General features: G+C 34.1%; 9 protein-coding genes across 9 annotated transcripts; 2 read left to right on the top strand and 7 right to left on the bottom strand.

The window, feature by feature from the left end:
• The first annotated feature begins 47 nt into the window (after positions 1-47).
• Positions 48-7,628, top strand: LOC116341846 (general transcription factor 3C polypeptide 1). The gene is made up of 14 exons (XM_031769164.1): positions 48-460; positions 533-672; positions 733-942; positions 1,008-1,127; positions 1,215-1,377; positions 1,468-1,645; positions 1,708-1,924; positions 2,005-5,651; positions 5,751-5,877; positions 5,999-6,311; positions 6,388-6,716; positions 7,022-7,205; positions 7,270-7,360; positions 7,424-7,628. Exons 1-14 carry the CDS (start codon positions 185-187, stop codon positions 7,537-7,539), a joined length of 6,111 nt encoding a protein of 2,036 aa, XP_031625024.1. The 5' UTR covers positions 48-184; the 3' UTR covers positions 7,540-7,628.
• On the bottom strand, positions 7,563-9,054 carry LOC116341852 (mitochondrial cardiolipin hydrolase-like). Its single transcript, XM_031769169.1, has 3 exons — positions 8,383-9,054; positions 8,198-8,319; positions 7,563-8,130 (listed from the first exon to the last, which is right to left on the bottom strand). Exons 1-3 carry the CDS (start codon positions 8,804-8,806, stop codon positions 8,029-8,031), a joined length of 648 nt encoding a protein of 215 aa, XP_031625029.1. The 5' UTR covers positions 8,807-9,054; the 3' UTR covers positions 7,563-8,028.
• A 399-nt stretch (positions 9,055-9,453) lies between these two features.
• LOC116342032 (actin-binding Rho-activating protein-like) lies at positions 9,454-10,066 on the bottom strand. The gene is made up of 3 exons (XM_031769502.1): positions 9,996-10,066; positions 9,756-9,915; positions 9,454-9,681 (listed from the first exon to the last, which is right to left on the bottom strand). Exons 1-3 carry the CDS (start codon positions 10,064-10,066, stop codon positions 9,454-9,456), a joined length of 459 nt encoding a protein of 152 aa, XP_031625362.1.
• A 718-nt stretch (positions 10,067-10,784) lies between these two features.
• On the bottom strand, positions 10,785-11,833 carry LOC116341853 (C-type lectin 37Da-like). Its single transcript, XM_031769171.1, has 4 exons — positions 11,571-11,833; positions 11,385-11,500; positions 11,216-11,324; positions 10,785-11,144 (listed from the first exon to the last, which is right to left on the bottom strand). Exons 1-4 carry the CDS (start codon positions 11,626-11,628, stop codon positions 10,822-10,824), a joined length of 606 nt encoding a protein of 201 aa, XP_031625031.1. The 5' UTR covers positions 11,629-11,833; the 3' UTR covers positions 10,785-10,821.
• A 1,249-nt stretch (positions 11,834-13,082) lies between these two features.
• Positions 13,083-15,138, bottom strand: LOC116341851 (serine protease inhibitor 27A-like). The gene is made up of 8 exons (XM_031769168.1): positions 15,081-15,138; positions 14,908-15,011; positions 14,659-14,838; positions 14,492-14,591; positions 14,299-14,403; positions 13,978-14,183; positions 13,708-13,890; positions 13,083-13,638 (listed from the first exon to the last, which is right to left on the bottom strand). Exons 1-8 carry the CDS (start codon positions 15,103-15,105, stop codon positions 13,360-13,362), a joined length of 1,182 nt encoding a protein of 393 aa, XP_031625028.1. The 5' UTR covers positions 15,106-15,138; the 3' UTR covers positions 13,083-13,359.
• A 979-nt stretch (positions 15,139-16,117) lies between these two features.
• LOC116341854 (perlucin-like protein) lies at positions 16,118-17,013 on the bottom strand. Its single transcript, XM_031769172.1, has 4 exons — positions 16,849-17,013; positions 16,698-16,786; positions 16,524-16,632; positions 16,118-16,406 (listed from the first exon to the last, which is right to left on the bottom strand). The coding sequence occupies exons 1-4, from the start codon at positions 16,874-16,876 to the stop codon at positions 16,177-16,179; spliced, it is 456 nt and encodes a 151-aa protein (XP_031625032.1). The 5' UTR covers positions 16,877-17,013; the 3' UTR covers positions 16,118-16,176.
• Positions 17,014-17,336: 323 nt separating this feature from the next.
• On the bottom strand, positions 17,337-19,832 carry LOC116341850 (tubulin beta chain-like). Its single transcript, XM_031769167.1, has 6 exons — positions 19,733-19,832; positions 18,682-19,074; positions 18,431-18,532; positions 18,326-18,352; positions 17,586-18,261; positions 17,337-17,519 (listed from the first exon to the last, which is right to left on the bottom strand). The coding sequence occupies exons 1-6, from the start codon at positions 19,793-19,795 to the stop codon at positions 17,383-17,385; spliced, it is 1,398 nt and encodes a 465-aa protein (XP_031625027.1). The 5' UTR covers positions 19,796-19,832; the 3' UTR covers positions 17,337-17,382.
• Positions 19,833-19,991: 159 nt separating this feature from the next.
• On the top strand, positions 19,992-21,778 carry LOC116342125. Its single transcript, XM_031769626.1, has 2 exons — positions 19,992-20,107; positions 20,394-21,778. The coding sequence occupies exon 2, from the start codon at positions 20,415-20,417 to the stop codon at positions 21,567-21,569; it is 1,155 nt and encodes a 384-aa protein (XP_031625486.1). The 5' UTR covers positions 19,992-20,107; positions 20,394-20,414; the 3' UTR covers positions 21,570-21,778.
• A 333-nt stretch (positions 21,779-22,111) lies between these two features.
• LOC116341991 (transcriptional adapter 1-like) lies at positions 22,112-23,415 on the bottom strand. The gene is made up of 2 exons (XM_031769447.1): positions 22,801-23,415; positions 22,112-22,731 (listed from the first exon to the last, which is right to left on the bottom strand). Exons 1-2 carry the CDS (start codon positions 23,314-23,316, stop codon positions 22,363-22,365), a joined length of 885 nt encoding a protein of 294 aa, XP_031625307.1. The 5' UTR covers positions 23,317-23,415; the 3' UTR covers positions 22,112-22,362.
• Between the last annotated feature and the right edge of the window lie 16 nt (positions 23,416-23,431).

Below are 23,431 nucleotides of genomic sequence, written 5' to 3'. Positions count from 1 at the left end.
CAACTGCGCATCAAATGGAATTCATCTGTCAAACTGTCAAACGTCAAACGGAGACTGTACATTTGTTTTCATTTCTGTTCAACATGTTTTGAGTAAAAAAAAAATACGACGAAATAAGCCGCAATTATTTTGTTATGCCACCACAGTAATAAAGACGAAACAGTTTAGAATTAAGTGAACGACAATGAACGGAAGCAATATAGCTAGTGTACCGGTGTGCATTCTTGAAGAGATTGGACTTGAAGGCTTGGAGGGAATCACAATCGAAGGATTATGGAAACGAATTGGAGCTCGTTTGAAATTGCCATTGCCACTGAACAATCGACTCACAAATGATATTTGGAAATTCGTACAAAATGCAAAGTGTCTGCAGTATTACGAACTGCCCGATGAAAGAGAACCATTGAAACTATTTGATCGCTCAGAAGTGATGGATCCATTTTTTGGTGTCACAGAACCCGTGAGTACCGCTCTTATTTTTTCGAAAAGTATTACTCCAAAATAATTAAATGATTTTTTTTTTAAATTGTAGGAAATTTGCCCATACAATCAATACAAATACAATCCAATCAGTAATCAAGACGTTCGTGGTTCGTGTGAACACTTTGAGACAAGAGTTGAAATTTCAAAAGAAGAAGTGGCCAAATATACGACTGACAAAATTGAACGAAAGTAAATTGGAAAATGCTAGTACATTTTGTATATGGTTATAACATTTTTTTTATTCTCCAGATATGGTCGTCGTTTTGTAATCGTTGCATCACAATTTTTACGTGATTCATTATTAATACCACCATGCGTTTCGAAAGAGTTGGATCTCACCATAATTGCTTATTGCATTCTTGAGCGGGTCGGTCGTTCCAGATACAATGGTGAATTTGCTCATGGAAAATGGTCTTTGGCTGACATTGGTGGCGATGCAATTGGATTACACCACCAAAAGTGAGTGCATTTGCAAAATCAATTTGATGAACAGTTTTTTATAATATTTTTCTTCCTAAATGTAGGAAAAAGTTGGTACGTTATGAACTAATAAAATGCCAATCGTTCACACAAAGTATCGACGGTCTGAACACAGCTGTACAATTAATACATTTGCCACGATTCTTCACTACGTTCAAACAACGGTAGGAATTTATTAGTCAATTCTAATTGAAGAGAACACAATTTTGGTTCCAAGTGATATTTTAATTGGATTATTCTTTTTTATACAGTCACATGATTTTGATAGAGAAAATCGTTGGAATATTGAAATCGAAACCCAACTGCATGGCTGAGTATCAAGAGGTAAAAGTCCAATTTGAAGAGGGATTGCAAAAAACATTGAGTCGTTTGTTCAAGACACCATTATTTCATCGATTTGTGCTAACTGACACGGTATGTCAAAATTTTGACAATTTTAAATTGTATCTGGTGAATTTTGTGGTATAAATTTCGTATAAAAATATATCGTTCAATCATTTGCAGAGAGTACCATATCGAGCAATTTATCCGAATGCAACCGAACGAGAATGGCGACTACCGAAACGGGAAAATGAACGAACATTGAATGTGTTGCAGCTGCGTGATCCAAAAATTGAGCCGTGGCAATTTTGGGTCAAATTAGACATCGAGGACGAATTAGGTGATGATGAAGACGGCGAAGGTAAGTTATTTTATTGCATCAACATATATTCGGAGTATTCAATGTCTTTGTTGTAATTTTAGGATTTTTGGATGAATCAAAGGCGATAAAAGATGTGCCCATATTACATCAATTGTACAAATTAATTGAATCAAGGAAGGAACATGGTATAAGTGAGTCTGAAGCCTCTGCCTATTTGGGACAATCGAAGCTGAATGGCAGAGCATTGATTCGATCACTATTAAAAGACAAACAAATTGAATATTATATCACCAGCAAACAACGACAAACAGTCCGACAGTACGTAAATCAATCTTTATTCAATAGTTTTCTTCACAATTCCATTTTCCAAAAATTAAAGTGAATTTCTTCCTTTCCAGATACGTTCTACCTGAATATAATACCAAATCCAAACAAACGATTGATGAGATGATCAATAGTGCATCCGAATACAGTATTGAACCATCGGAAGACAATGCCGATTTGCCCGAAATTCCAACAAATGACCGAGATTTCATCATCACGGAAACCAACGACGAATTGACACTAGTCGATACGGTAAAAACGGAGAACAATGACAATAACGGTGATGAGTTTATGGAAGAAGTTGATGTGTCAGTCGAAGAGGAACCGGAGACCATTACCTATGACGAACCATTTCGGACCGATAAAGATGATCACAAAGATCGAATCGATGGTGAAATAAAAATCAAAATAACAGAAATTAGCGAGGCATTTCACGGTATTCCACAGAAACGTCAACTCAGAGACGATCATTTGACGGATAAAACGAAAGAACGATTAAAATTTATACAGCGCGAAGTTCAGTCAAAGATATTATTTGATGATCCATCAAAATTGCACAATGCCATGAAGCATGACGAAGTAGCGCGTGGCCTTCGTGATATAATGTGTAGAAAAACGTTTTTTCGATTGTTGACGTACTTGTGCCAAAAGGAAAAAATACGTCTATGGCGAATTGATTTCCAATATCAATCGAAACATCGTTCGCTCACGTACATTAGCAATCGAAGCGTTGATTCAAATTATTCATTGATGCAATCGTGCATTGAACAGCACAAGTCAAAATTTCAATTAAACATCTACGAAGAGGAATGCCGAAAGGAGAATAAAAAAGCAAAGGAAGTCGCAAGCGAAACACAAAACGGTGAAATTGTCAATGAACCAGTACAAAAACTAACCGTGTCAACAAATCTATCGTTTAACTATGGCATTACACCGAAATTTATTCGATTGCGAACGTTGCATGAGTTTATGTTCTATTTGGCACGAGAGCATTCAACCATCGAGTTGACCAATCAAGATGAAATTGTTGCTCATTTGAAAGAGTCGTCGCCAATGCTATTCGATGATATCGATGAAGTACCGATGATTTGGAACACAGAAATCGGTTGGAAAATGTTTATCCCGCCATTGATTAAACACAATGGTTTCGACCAAGGATGGTGTCTGCTGTCTGATTGCATTTTTCGCATGCCATTGTCTATTTTCGTAAAAGTGGTGAATATCACATTGGAAATTAAAGGACTCAACGAATTCATTGAGCATCCGATAAAAAAACACTTTTTGGTCAAAGACATCCCAATCAATTTACAGAAAATGTTATTTGCACGACGAAAATATATTGCTGCGTTACACGATTTGTTGCGTCGATTGATTTGCATTGGACTAGTTCAGGCTGGGCCACATCGTGCGATGAAGGATCAAGCATTTTATTACATGAATCATCTGGCGTCGTTAATTGACACATCAACGTCGCAACCGGGCGCATATTATATCAGTGAACAGGATTACACGGAACTGGTCTATCAATTCGATACGCTTGAAGATGTGTTCACCTATTGGGATGACATGCATCGCATTTGCATGAGCACAAAATTGAATCGAAAACCAACGGGTGGCGAGACTCCGGCCGAAAAGGCATTGCCAATTAAATTTCTGCCATTTATGAAAGCGATTCAACCGAGACACGCAAAAGATAGAGATAGAGGTGAAATGCCGGGCGATCATCGTGGTGCGGCCGGCCTTGATTCGTATTTTTTCGCGCATTTGGAACGAAATTGGTCACTTAATCCAATGAAATACAAGCCAAAATTACAATCGAAAGAGAAATCGGATGCAAAACCAACACGATACAGTCGGTCACATCGTGTGACACGCGATATTAATTCGAAGAAGCATGAATCTCGCATCACACCGGTGCCATTGCACAAATTGAAATCAGCTGCGATTCGTCGTCGGCCGAAGCCGGTATTGCGTAAGAAAGCGGCATTGGTTAAAAAGAAGCGTACCCGTACCAAATACGATGATATCGATCGAATTGCGTTGAAGCACATGAATAAATTACGAGTTGATTGGAATACACAGGAGGATAACTTCTTGCTGTTGTGCAAAGTGGCTTCATTGTACTTGAATCCAAGAGGTCGGTTATTAATTCCCAGCCAAATTTTACGTGATCTCATTCATTGGCATTGCAAATCACTTAATAAAACATCGTTTGCATGCCGTCGTCGTATCAATTACATTCTAAAAAAATTACCAAACAGCAGTCAAATTAACAACAGCATCTTAATGTGTATCAACGAAATCAAGAGCAACAAATCGCTTGAGAAACGTTTCGGCAGTAATTTTATTGACAAACTCAAGAGGGTGTATGAAGACGAATTTGAATTCAACAGAGCATTTCAAATCCATTTCGTTGACTTGGTGCACACGCTAAGCTGCCAATTCTATAATTTGACCAACAGTTTTGAGTCGAACGTTATACTTCTACCGCGAACACTACAAGAGTTCAATGCACGATTCAAAGAACGTGAAGATTCAGTATACGATTCCAATACGATGCGCTATGACGAACCAGATTCGGTGGATGACATTAAAATCGCACAAATCGTTACGTTGATTCATAGCACCGTGTGTTGTTCGTATGATAAAACTTCATGGAGCATTCAACTGTATGAGATTTACAAAGATTTTCCCGAGGCACTGCTATCGTTGTCGATGCAGAAAGTACGCTCCGACCAGATGATTTCGCAGCATAAATTGAACAGTAGTCAAAATAAAGTGCAAAACCGTTGTTTGCCACTCAGTTCAAGTGGTTTTCATCTTTCAATGACCTATCAACAGCAAATGACCACAAAAATCGCATACGATACATTCGATGATGCGTACGACAATATCAAAAATCTATTCGAGGATGTAAATGATCGCAAACAACCGCATGTACTAAATTTATCGAATAGTGCTGTTTGTTTCTTCATATCAGAACTTTCCCAAAAGGTCAACTATGACATCAGCATCGAAATACCGAAACGAATTCTATTACTCGATCCAACGAAACGTCTGCCGGAAGATTCATTTGAAGGGGTCTACGCAAGGTTCCATGAAATCTTTAACTATATACCCAAAGTCGATTTGACCGGCACCGACGATTCAACATTAGATGATTTTATAAATGAATTGCCGAATTCAGAGGATAAATCACAATCGATAAACGAAACAAAAAACATTGTGAAGAAATTGGAAGAATTGCCACCAGAAATTTTACATTTCTTTTGCATCATTGACAATTTTGAAGTGACCAAACCACGCAATCAACTTGAACTAAGTGCGGACGGAAAATGTCCATACAATTGCATGATAAATTTGGAAAAACCATTTGAGACGATCATGGATAAATTGGTGGCAAAACGGGAAATTTGGTATCGATTAAATATTGAACAATTTGAATTGGAACCGTTACCGGCTGTGGTGAAAATTGACGAAACTAACATCGTGGCCATCTATAATTATTTGGTGCTGAAAGGTGCCAATGCAACTGATCAACAGCGCACCGCCAATTTGGAACTATTCAAAAAAATATCGGATATTGTTGACGAACTTCTTTTGGAAAACGACCGAGAGTTTATTGACGAAGATTTTGGGGCAGAATATGATTTGCGCAGTGATGTAAAAAAGAAAATTTATGATGGCGCACAAATCAATGATAAAATACACAAGTTTCACGGTATGAACTCAAACTGTCGAAACACATTAGATTCTTATTATACTTGGAACCCAATTTTTTTTACAATATTTTTTTTTTAATTTTTCCAACGCCATTCAGATTTCCTGTGCGTTAATACGTGTAAATTGACTTTGATACCGAAGGACGTGGAAGAAAACAGTGATAAAATCATCAATGTAAACGATCTCAGTAAAAAACGAGACCAAATATTGGCGAAAATTGTACAGTAAGTTCTTTTTCTCTTCTAAATAAAGTACGAGACTCGTGTCCAGTGGCACCATTAATACGAGTAACTGTAGTATTTCTATCCGTTTATCTATTAAAAATTGTCCATTCCTTTTGTGCAGTAACTCAAATTGGTCACCAGATCTGAGGTCAGACAAAGACTTTGTGGAACTTCTGAAAGAGAAATTTGACATGCGAGAAATTCACATTGCCGTTGATGTTTTTAACTACATCGATAGTCAAGGTGAAATTGGCGTAACTGCAGCTACTCTCCATAAAAGATATGAGGATAAAGATTTTTTGCAAAAATTATTGGATTATTTTAATGAATCAAAATTGGTGATGAAGACGGGTGTATGTCAGGTGACATATGTGCATTGGAAACACATCAAACCATGGACAATTAATACGTATCATTTAAAACGACTAGACCGGGTACGTTGAACATTATACATCAAATAATCTGAATTTTGTTCATAATTCTGGGGTTTTTTCATTATATTCCAATTAGGAGGCCACACCACCGTCGCCAAAGACACTCTTACACATATCGGATGAGTCAACATCAAGCACTGAGAGTGGAACAAAGCGAAAAACCAGCGAAAATGATACAATTGAAACAAAACGAACAAAAGTTGGTGAAAATAGCGAAACCAACTCATCTATAAACGAAGTGAATGAAATTGTCCCAGTACAAGATGATCAAATAAAACAGAGTGCATCAGAAACCTCTAGCAAAGCGTCACAACCAAAAATCTCAGTGAAACTGACGAAACGATTCTCTAATGCGATCATAGAGCATGGTGAAGAAATGGCAACTGAAACTATACCGCCAACCAAGTAATACTAAGTGTCATTAGATTCCAGTGTCACACTTAGCGGTGTAGTGAGCAATTGATTGAGAATTAAGGACTCACCGTGACAACAAAATTGTGAAATAGCGGATATTCATCCCAAGTGACCACTTTTTCACAAATTTGAAGTCATAGTGAATCTTTATAACCTTATTTATGTTCTCTGCCCACAATGGCACATTTAGCTGCCTGAGTTCTCAGTTAATTGTCGACATTACCGCTGATTGCTACTCTGTTATGTTCAAACTATTAGAATCAAACAAAACTAAATCTTTTTTTTTTTACATTTAGAAAAACGTTCCCCTTGAAGATGGCACCTTGGATTCGAGTGAATGGATCAGTAAATCGTCGTGTTATTGATAAATATGCTGGAACAATCTTGCTGCATTGCATTGAACACGTTGGCCTTACATTATTCACGCTTTGTACCCGATTCCACTATTTACTGCCGATTCATGTTCATGAAATAGTTCAGGTTTGTTGCATTCGATGAATAATTCCATAAGAATTCTAGATTTTAAACAATAAACCATTTTCAGTACCTAGAAGAGTTTGGATGCATAACGAAAACAACCATGACCAAACGGAAGAAAGTCACATTGTTTTCGAAGTATCAGAGCGTCAGTACCGGTAAGATCATTTGATGGCAAACAATTCTAAAAAATCGATTTAATGATTGGTGTCATTTTATAGGTCCGGCCACCGATTTGGATGACTTCAAAGACATTGTTATTGAACCAACAATAGATGCTGTCGTTAAAATGTCTATATTCATCGGAAATAAGAAATACAAAGAAGATTTTATATAAGAAAATAAATGCAACGAACAACATATCTGTTGTAACATACGATAAACTTTAATTAACAAATAAAATCATACAGTAATTACTATAGCATATAGTTTTTGTGTTTTTGTATGGAATGTGTGTATCATGACTATGTATTTTTCTATTGTGTTTGGAATCGGATTTCAAAATTAATTTCAAAAATATCTGTCCTATTTTACTTGAAATATACTGAGTTTTGATTAAAATCACGTTTTAAAATGCACAAAAAAATGTGTGACAATAAGTGAGTCGCTAGTTTTGGCACTTGTTTGCTCTAAATTTTTAACATTACTTTGAATGTAAAAAAAAATCAATGACAACCGACTCAGTGCTTCATCTTCTCTTTTAAAAGTTTTTTTTTTCTTAATAATAATTCATAATTTTTGTGTTCCGGTAATGATTTGTAATGCGATGAGTTTTTTTTTTATCAGTAAGGCATTTTGGTAAATGGTCGATTATTTTCTGTTTACTTCACTTAATTTGGTTCCACATCAGATCAAAGGCGTGCAAATATTCCTTGCGTACTTTTTTGTTGTAGTTGAAATGAACGTTTTCGCAGTTGTTAACAACACCCTAAAAATTCAATCAGAGTCAACCAATAAATGAAACTGGTATCAATTTTGAATCATCATATACTTACGGCTGTCCAGTTAAGAGAACCGTTAATAAGACAACCTTCTCTAGCATATCCATCGATTAGACAAAATTTATGGTGCATCAATTGACTGTTCTCACTATCGCCACATGTTTTCACATGAATACCTATTAAATTGATTCATTATGACCTATTCTTTCTCTAAATTGATGAAAAAATCACAAAATTACCGGCTTTTTCAAGAATTCTGCCAACGGTGTCCTTTCCCTTTTCGGTTTTTTCCTCATTGTCATCATAAGTTTTTTTGTCCATAATAACGCGCACATTGACTCCCGTAAATTTTCCCTTGTGTAACGCAATGTGTTGGGCTAAACGATGACTGGTAAAATTGTACATTGCAATACAAATTGATGATCTAGCGGTTTTCATTTCGAAGGCAATTTTTTCGAATAAACTACCCGGGCATCTCTTTTTGCATTGAGGTCCAGGATTGCAATTACTAACAAATGGATTGCAGCAATTTTCGTCGAAAGACATAACAAAGTAGACTTTGTCTTCTTTCCGAGTATTAAATTTATCATAAAATACCTTGCAAAGGAATGCCAAAATAATTCCAACTACCAACCATATGAATGCCCGCAAAATGTCATTCATCGTTCCGGTTTTTGGTATTTTTGGTAAAAAAATAATTTATTTAATTAAATAAATTTATTTGCACGATTGATTTTTAAGTTGATTGAGTTGAAGTAAAGAGTTCAGCGCACAACAACGTTTGTTTGACGTTTGGCCCGCTAAAATTTATGCTGCACAGTTAATGCCACGAAATGCACAGCACAAATACTCTTGTCATTGTTATAATTTGACATTTGTATTTTCAACTGATTCAGGGTTGCTATAAAAATGCATTTTGGACACCAACGGTTTTACACAATTACGATCGATCTGTGACGTGTTTATGATATTGTACATGGGAGATAAAAAACTGGCAAAAAAAAACATTTTGTTTTTCGAGTCGATTCAATCGAATTGAAGTTTATTTTATATTATAAAAACTTATTTTACAATTTGGAAATGACAACAATGTATGTGCGTTGATTTCGTATCGCGTTAACATGGTCGTCTCAATGTCTGAAACTTGATCTAAAACTAAATATACCAGCTGAACATATTCAGCGTACACTCAGCAAAAATTCCCAACAACGATTTGAAAAGCAAAAACCAATGAATAGTATAAAAAACGGATTAGTATTAATACCACACAATAAAAAAAAATGCCACGAACATCAATAATTGATTGTAAATTAATTGAGCAAAACATCGGTTGGTAGCGGATTAGAACAAGCATGGCTTTGTATTTCCTCAATAATTCCATTCAAAGTGTGTTTTATTTCATCAATTGTTTTCAGCATAAAAATAGGCACATCGTCGTCTCGACGTTGGAATAGTATTTCACCTTCAAAATAGACAAGCTCATGCTTTCGAGCTCGCAGTAGCACTCCTACTAATTTATTGCTTATTGTTGTGTAAATCTGTTGACAAGTTCAGCAATTGGTTTTTAAAAATCAAAGATATTCTTACCCTTTTTTGTTATATTTAATCTTACTCTGAATAGTTCTCCGAATGGAATCACTTTCAAATCTGGAGTCTCTTCGCTCTGATAATAGCCTCTCTTATCAATGATTTCGCATAATTGTAGCATTTCTCTGTAGATGTGAATATTGGCTTTTTGAGCACGAGCTTCGGTAAGGCTTCCCGCAATTGGCCTAGCATATTTTGAAAATAAATCTGTTGTACCAAAATGATGCACTTTTGATGGGTTTGGTGCTTAGTAAGCACTGCTTACCTTCCATAATTATCTTTTCTAATATTCGGCAGAGTCGAACTATGGCCACCGACAATCTGATTCTTGTACATTTTTCGTTGAAAATGGAAATTTCCAATTCAAAATTGGTAATTGAAATTTGCGAATTTTATATTCAATAAAAATTAATATTTTCACTGCGGCACAAAATAAAACGTAAAAAAGCAATCACACGGTTTATTTTTAGATTTGATCGTCTCCACACGAATCTCACAACCAAACTGAATGCATGCTTTATACGCACATTTGTTTTACTGTACTGCAGTGGAATGCGATCTGAATGCAAAATAATATCGCACAAAGTAACGGATTTTGCGTAGGCTTGTCTTGAGTTAAAAAAAAAATACAAATGCAAATACTTGCAATACTTACACATTTTAGTTTACATTTCGTGTTTTAATGTGTTGAAAAGAAAAACGGAATAGAGTAGCCTTAATAGTCTTTCACTTTAATTTGCATACCTTATCGACAGTAAATATATGAAGCACCTTCCAGTGTATTTGTTTGACATAAATCTGATACATTTTTAAAGTCTACAATATTGGAAGGATATAGAGTATCCCAATAGCTTTGTGTAATATAACTCTAATTTACTTTGAGTGAGAGAACCGCAGATGTTACTCAAAACTGAAAATATCTCATATAAATTTGATAAATAAGCCGTGAAAGATGCGAGATAAACAAGAGATGAAAATAGGACACGTTTTCAGACGAAGAAAGATTTTTTTTTTAAAGATCATATTATTCCAAATTGTCAATAAGATTTTACACCATCAAAAAAAAGAACAGAAAATGCAAAAAAAAATGTTTACAATGAAATTTGTTTTTCTTTTTCCTTTGGACTTTTCTCATTGGTTTTGGATGTATTGGTTTGTGAACCGAGTATTTCATTGCTTTCGCATATATAATAGAGTCGATATCCACACAAATGATCGTTCCATTTCAAAATATGATAGCCCTTAATTTCAATGCATTCTTCCTGCCAACCAACATTTGCATGAAGATTGTCTGGTAGGCCATTTTCCCAATCGGTGAATGTGATTGGTTTCCTATTTTTTTCATTTCCCCAATAGAATGTCCCATTTGTGTTTATTCTATTGCCTGACGTCCAAAAACCGATTGCTCCTTGACCTTTACGAAAATAATTTTAATTTCATTTTTTTAAAATAAAATGGAATATTTCAAGCAATACAAACACTTACGGGCTTTTTTAATTGCTTTTATAATTTTTTGGTTGTCTTCTTTTGTTGGAATGCTAATTAATTCCATGTTTTTCAATTGACATTGTTCCACCGCTTGTGTCCAATTTACCTAAAAATGATGAAAACAAGCTACACCAAATATCATCATTTTGATTAAATTCATGATTACCCTTGTGGTAAAAATATGATACGCTCCGACTTGTATTTCATTTGATTTTTCGTCATCATTCGAAAATTGGACTTTTTCTTCTTCGTCACTGTCGTCAATATATACTGAAGCTGGTACTAAAAATTATAATATGGTAGTTACAACATTGAATGTTCTCAAATGTACATTGTACATGTTTTTACACACCACCAATTGCTTTTTGAGTGAAAAGTAATATTAGAGCGAACACTAAGTACTTCTTCATTTCAAATATTATCACAACACAATTCAAAAATTAAAAGTTTGAAGTATAAAATATTCAAATGCTACTGGTCGCGAACGAAAGCATTCTAAGTGAAACCCTACGAAGACTTTTATTTAAATATTTGTCCGTGTCACAAAGTCAAATATGATTAAAAATATAAAATTAATAAACATTTTCCCCGAATACGAGATAGTATTAAAAACTTGAAATTAACCAGTTCCAAGTAACGTTTGTCAATAACTGACTGCTTGTTATTTCTCGTTGTATTTGAGGTATAACATTTTGTTGAAAAATCACTCGTTGTAACGATAACATTCCGTCTTTTCTTCATGCTTGACTCATGTGAAATCACACACAATGCATGTCAAATTCAATTTAATATATTTATTTATTAAAATAAATGTTTTGATAAGGAAAGACTCTTTGAATGGATTAAGACTTTTTATTGAATTTCAAAATTCTTTTAATTGCTTATAGACATGCACTTCTATTCAAGTATTAGATTGTTTACGTGTTATTTATCGCGATTTTATGGAATTTCACTCAATTAATGGTGATGAATAAATTGAAGTTTTCGTTGCCAAATAAATTGTTAAAATTGAACACAAATGCATCTTCGCAAAACACGTGTGTTGATCTTTTTCAATGATTCAGCGTTAAATTTGAAAATGGGAATTGCCAGAACAATATATATATATTTTTTGTTAGTCATTTTTCCGATGATGAACCATGTTTGTATATGCATATTTTGAACTGAATTTTCGATAAACGAAAATCAAAACAAATAAAATTAAAGTGCACGAACGATAGTTTATTTCCATGTACTTAAAAAGTATTTTGATCTCCGAAAAGTGGCCGTTTTTGGTATCAGATTAACTTGAATTATATTTCTTAATATTATAATATGCATATTAATCTATTCCTAATCAACAAAATGTATTTTTAAAACACAAATCAATAACACACAAGTTGTGTGAACCGTTTAATATATTTTTATTTTGCAAATAACATATGAACTGATAAATGGTCAAGGTCACTATAAAAAAGTGTGAAGTAAAAATCGCACCAATCTCATTGATATTAATAATATGTAAATGACATGTTTATTTATTTGTGCCTCTCGTAATATCAATTTGGAAAAGAAAGTGTTGACTTCGTCTCATAAAAATAAACATTTAATCGACTATATTAAAAGAAAGAATTTATTCCTTGATAACACATTTGACTTTGCTCCTTCGAAATAGATGCATGCTTGCTTTGGGTATTTTTAGGATTTATTTCTTTCCTCGAAATTATTATAAGCAGAAATTAAAACCTGTTTATGAATAAATATTTATATATTGAACAGGAATACATTCATCCAGCTAAAATATCTCGTCTCGAAGAGATATTTGATCGAAAATGTGTGAGTCTGGTGAAAAAAATCAAAATAAATATTGTTTTGATTTATCAGGATTTTCCATATTAGTCATCAAATTCAAAATATCGACACATTTTTTTGTAAAGAAAATCTTCATTGTCCGTAAAACTTGGTCGACGTTCGGATTCTAATAGGCAATTGTCGGGATACGGGCGGACTCGGATCACAAAAATGTGGCCCGTTGAGAACTCTGTTGTCTACGAATAAAGTCTGCTGTAATTAACCTTTCGTGATATGGACTTCAAAAACATACAATCATTCAAATATTTTTTTTTTCTTCTTTCAGGTTTTTATTTTGGCAAAAAAAAAATTCATTCTGGATTAGTAACTATTCCAGCAAAAATAAGAATGCCAGTTGTTTCATCCTGAATTAAAAACAAAAATTCACGATTTACGTTGAATTGAATGGCAGTACCAGAACTATTGACCAAGCTTCCACTTTCAGTTGCATTCGTTGTGCTTTCTTTCTCATAGAATTCAATTCCGACTTTTTGTAAAATATTCGACACTTGCAAACGGTCCTGAACACTACGCCCTCGTGCAAGTATTGGGAACGATGCTCCATTTGTGAATATCTGACGAATTCCAAGCTTAAAATACAATAACATAATTGCAGGGATTGTGCGAAGTGTAGAAATTGATTCAAACATTATATTTACATATTTCAAAATATCGTTTAATCCAATGTTTTTGAAGAATTTGAACTTTGGCATAGACACTGCAACTTCGACCTTTTCCATCAGCACTTGTGTGAGATAAAAATTATCTCTATCGATTCGGGCGACGAGTTCGTCCAAACCGTCATCATTTGGTAGAGCTATATATATTGCGAATTTTTGTCCCTGAAAAACAACAGTTTTTTTATAATTTTTTTTTAATATAACGCCAGTTATTATGTAAAAAAAACACAATCAAAACCAAATATTTACATCGTATGGGAGTCTCAAAAATTTGGTATCCAATTCAGTTGATTCGTGATAGTAAAAAGTGCCAGTTTTTCTCATAAATTGTACAGACAGATTTTCTCCTGATTTTAGGTGAAAATTCTGGCGGTCAGAATCACTTTCAACAAACGGCATACTCCAACGTCCATATAATGTATTCAGCAAAAGAATCACCGAACCTTTCACGTCATCTGTGTGCATAGTTTAACATTGAAAAGTCATTGAGCGAATGAAATGTTTCAATGTCATGATTCGCAAATCAATTTGTGACTCAAAACGAATTAGATAAATATAATACTTATATACCGGAGGTGACAATGTCATTAAGCTGATTATTTGTTGCACTTGCACACCAAGCATTAATTGTATTAGAGGCCATTTGCGGATTAGAAAAGTCGATCGATTCGATATCTGCGAAATAGTATTGAAATTGATAAATATCTGATTTTCATTTGAAAAAAAATTGGCATGAATTTATTATCGAATTGTGTTAATTTACCCGAAAAATACAAAGCTTTGATGATAGCCAGAAATTTTTGATTCGGCTGAATGAAAGTGTCCACAAACAAACTGGTTCCGAATTTTAATTCATTCGATTGCTACAAAAACGAAAAATATTTCCACTTGAAAAAAATCAAACACTTCTTAATGTTCATTGAAATTTACCATTAGAGATTTCAATAGTTCGCGAATTTTTTCTGCATTGCTAATGTTTGGTACACCTGTTGATAGTTCCTGATAGCTACTTGTGTCTTTTCCAGCTGCTTCAGCCAAAATTGATAGCATTAAAATGAGGAAAAATGGTGAAACAACGACATTCTTTTGATTGTAGGTGGCCAACACTTTCTATACACAATTTGAATGAATCGAGATAATTCGACTTTATAATTAATTTTATTTAAAAAAATCACATACTTGTGTCAATGTCCAATCGAATTCATCGCGTTTCAGTCCATTTTTAAAATGATCTGTATTATCCTCTTGCAACTGCACTCCACAAGAAATCACAATTAAAAACACTGCACAAAAAAGTCATTGATAATTAATTCAAAGGTTTCAATAAATTCAATTCTGATTCTCTTACATACCCAACGAAAGGAGTATTTTGATCATCACGACAAACGTTCAACTATGAGAATAAAAATGAAATCCGTGATCCTATGGCATTTATAAGAAGTTTTCCTTCGTTATCATTTTTTTATCAAGGTTATTGATTTCATGACCATTTCACAGTATATGTAATCTAAATGGAGATACATTGGAAATCAAGTTTTAAATTCAGTTGAATAAAAAATTAATAAAAACATATGATTTGTATTTCGTACGAATTTTGTTGCACGTGCCACATTTTAAATTCGTTGTTTTCATTAAATGATCTCATTTAAATTCGCATTTTAATATGATCTTGTTTAAAACGAGTATCATGTGATAACCGGTAATATTTTGCAATTTATTTTATTTTTATTCTTTTAAAAACCATACATGGGCACAAGGGGGTATACATGATACATATTTCTAGACAGATTAAAAAATTGTCTGAACTAAGCATCCCCATGAGAAATGTTAAAGCTTGAAAATTGCTCTTGAACATGGATATCCCTCTTAACATACCGACTATTCCCATGTATGTCACAAATATTGTTCATGGTGTTTTACATTCGTTATTGTTCATGGGCTGGTTTAACTTCGATCTAAATTCTTTCGCAGCGATGCAATGACAGCAGCCGCTTCATATTCAGTATTTGTGGATATACCATTTGCATATAAATTCAATATGACGGCGGGGAACATAACCCTGTTGAATAGAATCAACATTCAACAGTTAAAATTGAAATATTTCGTTGCTTTTCTTATTATTTATTTTAAACAAGTAAATTAATTCCAGCGATGAGAATTTTAAAATTTTCGTATATCACGGTACACCATTTTCTATCGCAATTAAATTGGCGTAATGATAATGAGATTCTCCCTTTTGTGTTTGAGCCTTTGGATATTCCGTGCGATGTATTTAAAATTATTTGTATTATTATTTTCCGTAGTCAAGAAATGAAAAAAATGTTTATTTATATAGATTTATATTTTATAATTTCATTTTTTTATAATTTTAATCAAAGAAAATCCTTAATTTACATATCCAGATTGTCCATCATAAAAAGTATTTAAATAAATATAATTGATACTCATTCAAATTTCACATATGTAATATAATTTATGGCTACAAAAATTATCGTTCCATTTCAAAGTATTGAATCCTTTTATTTCAATGCATTGCTCTTCTTCGCCACCTTTAATTCGTTTGTCCGGTTTTCCTCTTTCCCAATCGGTAAACGTGACTTTTTCTCCATTATTCCAATAGTATGTATCACCTTCCTCTATTCGGTTTGCTGATGTCCAGAAACCAATCTTACCTTGACCTAATTTTATATTTAAAATTTATAATTTGCTTTTACAATGTCACATAACATAAAATTTTGTTTGTAAAACATGTTCGATACAAACGTAATTTACAGAAAAATGTGATAATCATTTACCGGCTTCTTTTATTGAACTTATTAAAGCGTTATTTTCATCTCTTGACAAAATGCTAACCAATTCCATTCCCTTAGATTCACATTGTTTTACTGCTTCTGTCCAGTTAACCTAAAACATATGAATAATGACGCTCACATTTATCATATGATCAAATTTTATGTTTAACTTCGTACTCTGGTCGTATAAAGATGATATTCTTTGGTTTTTCTCTTATTTCGACGATTTTCCGGTTTCAAATCTACTCCGAAGACAAAAATTGACACTGAAAAAAATTGATCGATTTTAAAAATGTATTCAACTGTTTTTATTGTCACTAAAACATACACAGTAGGAGAAAAGTGAGGGGCTTCATTTTAATTTACAAATTGGAGAATTCACCCTAATTTACACATAAATAATTCGATCCACCAAATTCAGAAAATAATAAATCTGTAAATTCAATACAATTTCACGTCAAAAATTTCACATAACAAAGTAGGGCGATGTGTTTTGATTTTCTGTGTGAGACGATTTTAATCGAAAGTCTGGCTATAAGCTGCATTATCAGTTTCATTTTCAGTATGAATGTATTATCACATAATCGCTGTGTATGTTGGTTTGTAGGTCGATCTTTTTCAAATATGAATTTAAAATTTATTTAAATGTATATTTCAATTAAAGAACAAAAATTGTTGCCCTTGTACAAAATCAGAATAAGATAAGAGAACAGAGCAGTCGCCCAGCGTTTTATATGCAGTAATAAATACAATGTGATAAGGAAAAAATATTGTCATTTATTGTGAATAAAAATCAAATCGATTTGCTATGGATGAGCGGTTTTTTTTTTGTTATTGTTTACAATACAATTTCATTTAAATTTTAATATCCTTCTGTCTCCTCGTCCAATTCATCTTCATCAAGATCGGTACCAACTTCTTGGTATTGCTGATATTCCGAGATTAAATCGTTCATATTATTTTCGGCTTCGGCAAATTCAGCTTCATCCATTCCTTCTCCTGATTATATAAATAAATCATTTTGACAATTATTCAATGTTAATTTAAACGGCTGAAAACTCTTACCCAAATACCAATGCAAAAAAGCTTTGCGTCGAAACATAGCAGAAAATTGTTCTGATACGCGTCTGAATAGTTCCTGAATGCTTGTTGAGTTGCCAATGAATGTGCCCGACATTTTCAAACCACGTGGTGGAATATCACAAACGGCCGTTTTACAATTATTAGGGATCCATTCGACAAAGTAGCTGCTATTTTTATTTTGAATGTTGAGCATTTGTTCGTCCACCTCTTTCATGGACATTCGACCACGGAATACAGCAGCCACTGTCAAGTATTTTCCATGTCTTGGATCACAGGCGGCCATCATGTTCTTTGAATCGAACATTTGTTGTGCCAATTCTGGCACCGAAAGTGATCGATATTGTTGTGATCCACGAGACGTGAGTGGAGCGAAACCGGTAATGAAGAAATGAAGACGTGGAAATGGTACCATATTCACAGCCAATTTACGTAAGTCGGCATTCAATTGGCCAGGGAATCGAAGACATGTAGTGACACCACTCATAGTTGCTGACACAAGGTGATTGAGATCGCCATAAGTAGGCGTTGACAGTTTCAATGTACGATAACAAATATCGTAGAGTGCTTCGTTGTCAATACAAAACACTTCGTCTGTGTTCTCGACGAGTTGATGCACGGACAATGTGGCATTGTATGGCTCGACGACGGTATCAGATACCTGCGAAAAAAATTGATAAAAAATGAGAAAAATTGAGTACAAATAGAGTATTGCTTTAAAATACCTTTGGAGAGGGCACGATTGAAAATGTCTATTATAAGAAATAAAAATAAAATAAAATGTAAAAATCGCGTTGATAAGTAATAGAGGATAATAAATTTGCAATTACCATCATGATCCGATCTGGATATTCCTCGCGGATTTTTGAAATGAGCAACGTGCCCATGCCAGAGCCAGTACCTCCACCAATCGAATGAGTGAATTGAAACCCCTTCAAAGGAATAAAATCAATGTAAATGTCTCTTGTCTCAATTTCGAGCGACCGATCAAAGTACTCATTTTAACCAAATCACTAAATGACCAGTTTTATTTCTTCAAATTATAAATTATAAAATTGCTCAAAATATTAACTGAAATTACCTGTAAGCAATCGCAATTTTCTGCTTCCTTGCGTACAACGTCCAACACTGAATCGACCAATTCGGCTCCTTCTGTATAATGTCCTTTGGCCCAATTATTTCCAGCACCAGATTGTCCAAAAACGAAGTTATCCGGCCGGAAAAGTTGACCAAATGGTCCTGAACGCACACTGTCCATAGTGCCTGGCTCCAAATCAATAAGAACAGAGCGTGGCACATATTTTCCGCCAGACGCTTCGTTGTAATAAACATTTATGCGTTCCAATTGTAAATCACTGTCGCCATAATATGTGCCGGTTGCATCAATTGAATGCTCGTCCGAAATTACCTCCCAAAATTTTGCTCCGATTTGGTTTCCGCATTGTCCAGCTTGCATGTGAACGATTTCACGCATCTTGAAATTTAAAGAGTTATTCTTTTATAGTAAAAAATGTTTTTTCAACTGCTCTTTTAAAGCTACGTGTTCAGTATTCAAAGTATTGACTGCAAATGGTAATTGCTTTACTAAAACGATCTGATTGATTTAAAAAAATATCATACGCAAGGCTAACTCAATTGTATAAAGCTGTGATATTTGTAAAAAAATCGGTTGTCTCTAACAACGATCAGCAATGGCTGGTTTTTAAATGTTGTCTTTTTTCTGACATTTATAGAAAAGGCAATTCGATTTTGGTCATCGTAATTTTTATCACTATTGAACAGCACTATATCCTTAATCACATCTACAAGCAAAGTTTAATTGGTTAATATAATTTGCGCATACAATTCGTACATTTTACAATATGAAATATGTTGGCTTCTACTGAAATTTTTTATTGAATTTTTGATTAAAAAATTGAATGGAATTGTTGATGAAAAGAGAGCAAAGCCAGAGAAAGAGAGAGAGATAAATGTTCCAAAAAATATCAACGTTCATTTGGAAGACTGGACACTGTTTTGACAGCTCCTTAAATCATTTCAAATTCTGTACGTTAACAATCACTTCTTGTATGTAAATAAAATGTGTAAATGTATGTAGAAGAGCTCAAAATATGTTATTTTATTTGCTTTACCACTAGATAAACAATAAAAATGTAAATGTTGATTTTTTTCTGTTCAAAAATAAACAAACTCATCGTCCATTTCACAGTTAGTACTTTGGTTGAATTAGTACTGTGGCGATCTTTTAGCTATTGCATCAGTCCAACACATGCAGACAACACCAAACTCCTTTTAGCACTAAAGTCACCAAACTGAATTTTGCTGATTCATATATCTGTGTATCGTCGACTGTGTTTCAAACAACTCAAGCGAATTCTTGTTGCATACGTTGCGCATCGAAATCAAATTGAATTATAATAATTATTTTTAATTATTGAATTTGTGTGTTTCAAAATACAATCAGCCTGTCATTGCATTTCTAATTCGACCATTTGAACGGGAAAACGGTAAATAATTAAAAATTATTTCTTATACGCATCGACTGTGTAGAAATATATCTTCAAAACTATTCGTTCATGAATTGCGCATTATTGGGATATGAAAATGTCTCAACAGACGCCATTTTTCTCTCAAGAGAAAAATCTATAAAAAGGTCAAAACGAACCAATCTATTGAAGAAAAAAACTTCGGCCGTCCAGTTTTCTCTTGAATATATATTTTAAAAAATTATTTTTCAAACTTTTTTTCAAGTTTTTTATATTTTTTCCCTCTTTTTTCTTAATCACGATTAAGAGTTTGACTGCAGTTTAAGTCATGGGAACCAATCAAAGTAATGAGCCAAAAGTTGTTAAGTGCGACACCATTTCAAAGTTTGTCAACTCATTGAAACTGATTGTCGATGCAGACGACCAACGTATTGTGTTGAAACAAATGAACTTTTCTAAGCCGATCAAGAATCTTCCCATTGTACGAGGCATACAAGCGGTCACTTTTATTGATTCATTCATCAAGAATGACAGTATTTTGCGGTTCAATGACTGGTGCCCGAACGTCACCGAACTGGCTTTCTTTCGTGTGAAGTTTTCGGAAAGTGTTTACGAAGAATTCGCTGATTCTTTGGGAAGCGAGGATCAATTTCCAGCAGTCAAAACGTTTACTTTTGACTATAAAAATTACATGGAAGGGCTGGACGACTTTCTTGAGGCAATGGATAAAAAGTTCCCAGCACTTGAAAGCCTGACATTATTCGTGGATGTAGCTGATGATCTTGACAGCTTCGAGCCAATGTGGGACACTGAATTTTCTCATCTTCCGGAGTTCTTCGAAAATTTGAAAACATTGTCACTGACTTGTTTTTTCGATGAGGGTGATCGAATCTTTGATTTCATTGGCATTCACAATGAGAAACTGGAGGAGCTGTCATTCACTTCGATGTTGTTCACCAAAGATAATCAAAATTGGACCAAAAATTGCCCACAGTTGCGCAAATTGGCGCTCAAATGCTGTTACATTACGAACGGAAAAGAACTCAAACATTTGAAAGGAATGGACAAGTTGGAAGAGCTACATTTGTCGATGCGAAAGATCGAATGGGATCCAAAGAATATGATTGAGTTCATTCGGAATATTGGACAAGGACTAAAGGTGCTTTCCATCGATTGCGAACGCAACAATAAACAGTTCAAGTTCGATGACGAATTCAAAAATTTATTCAATGTGTTGGCCGAAGAACGTGCCGATATGGTGATTAAGGTACAGTTTGGAAGTGATGAGCCCAAGCGATGCTTGGAAATTTCGAGAGGATGTTGCAGTGAAACGTCGCCAGGTGATTTGGACGATGATTCGGACGATGATTCAGAGGACGATGACGAATCCTATTATATTGCAGAAGATTCGTCATTGTGGGCAGATTCTGATGACGATGATGACGACGAGGATGAGTCATCAACTGAGGAAGAGGAAGAATAAACGTGGTCATGTACATGGAGACCAAAGGTAACGACGACGAGTAAAAAACTGACTGGTTGATCCACAGCATGTGACGAATAAAAGCAATCAAAACCACAATTCATTTTAAGAAAAATTGAAAATCTAAAAAAAAAACAAATTTCCGTAGATTAGAATTCAATACTAAAAAGTTTTCGAAAACTTTACCAATTATAATTTAAAAGAAGAAAATTCGTCAAATTAAACAAAGTATTTTACCCAAGCCATGCATTGGCATTAATTCATAGGAATCAATATTTTTTTCTATAAGTATTTTATAATGTTTTTGAACATTGTTCTTCAATTTACTCAATGTCAATAAAGAACAGTTCTTCACACAAAAAATATAAATATTTTTCTTATCGGGACAGACCCTCGATTAAGTTAGATTCAAAAAATGGAAAATATTTGCAATTTCAGCTAAAAACCGCTTTGCATGAGTATAAATTCCAACTAAAAACATTTTCAGTGGAATTCGGGAGCAAAAAAAATCAGATCTCGGTAAGAATAGAAACACCTTGGCATATTCTTCTGATTCTCTTTTATTTAAAAGCTTATTTAATTTATTTAAAAACGAATGGATCTCTAGGGGGTAGACACAAATTAAAATATTAAAAAACTGACCATAAGAAAAATTTGGGCTTATTGTATCCTATCAAATGTACACATTATATGCGATTTACTAAAAAAATAGGAAAAATGAGCAATATTAGAGCCCGTGTCTCCCCACTAGATGGATCTATCATTATCAAAACCCTAACAGCATCTGTGTGTTCTAACCCAATAATTGTGTAATACGTTCCATGTTATTGGCATAAACCGAATGAACTGGTATTAAATTTTTGTCTTGTAATGCAATATGCAGATGTTTCATGGTGATACGGCCATTGACGGGTGTTTGATGATTTGTTTCACACGCCGATAAATAGAATGAATCGTCGTTCATGCGATGCATAAGACTGGTTGACGACACCTCTCTATCGACCTCAAATGGAAAATCGTCGATAGTTTGTCGCGTTGCTGTGTTTTGTGTGTATGGATTTTTGTATTCACAACCAACATCATAGAAAAATCCACCAGAACCTGTTGTACGATAGTCTTTGCGCGCTATTATCACTGCCGTCAGAAGGTTCTTCAGTAATTTCTGTTCGAAAAACAAATATTTTAGATTTTTTTTTTTACAAATTAATGTACATCGAATAGTTGTCGTTACCTGTACACCGAGCACGAGCATTTCGGAAATGTCATCATCAGCAGTTGTCAGACCATTTTCCCATGCCACAACCAAAAGTCGGCCCAAAATCAAACTGGTATCTGGTAAAAACAGCTCTTCCACAGCAAATCGTGGTTGATGCAATGGTGTGTTAGTTGGTGGTCGTGCCTCTTCACTTTCTTCTGGCAAATAATCATATAAATCAACCGGTTCGAACACTGACCGCTCACTTCCTGTTCGACGTTTTCGTTTCCTTCCGGCAACACTTTTGGGCGATGAATCGCTTTGCATTGGCAATGTGATCTTATTCAAAATTGCCAAGAAAAATTCATTGTGCAAGTGCCGTTGTTCCATTGTGAATAATTTTCGACACTCCATATCAAATTGTTCTTTCGTCCAAACTTTACGAAACCAGAGTTTCAAATAGGATAAGTAAATTTTTGTAGATGAATCACCCAAACATTCACACAAACGATCCTTTGCTGTTAATAATCGATTATCTTCGGGCGACGACATTTTTCACGGGATGATTTTCTGGATTTTTTTGGACGAAAAATAGTTATGAGTATCGAACAAGTTTGCTTGAATTCAGTAAAATACACATTATAAGAGCATGACATTTCATTTGTTG

This window comes from Contarinia nasturtii, unplaced genomic scaffold (genome assembly GCF_009176525.2).
Source record: "Contarinia nasturtii isolate CC-2019 unplaced genomic scaffold, AAFC_CNas_1.1 Cnas_scaffold_810, whole genome shotgun sequence".
Classification (NCBI taxonomy): Eukaryota; Metazoa; Arthropoda; class Insecta; order Diptera; family Cecidomyiidae; genus Contarinia; species Contarinia nasturtii.
This window is presented reverse-complemented; position numbering and strand designations above follow the sequence as displayed.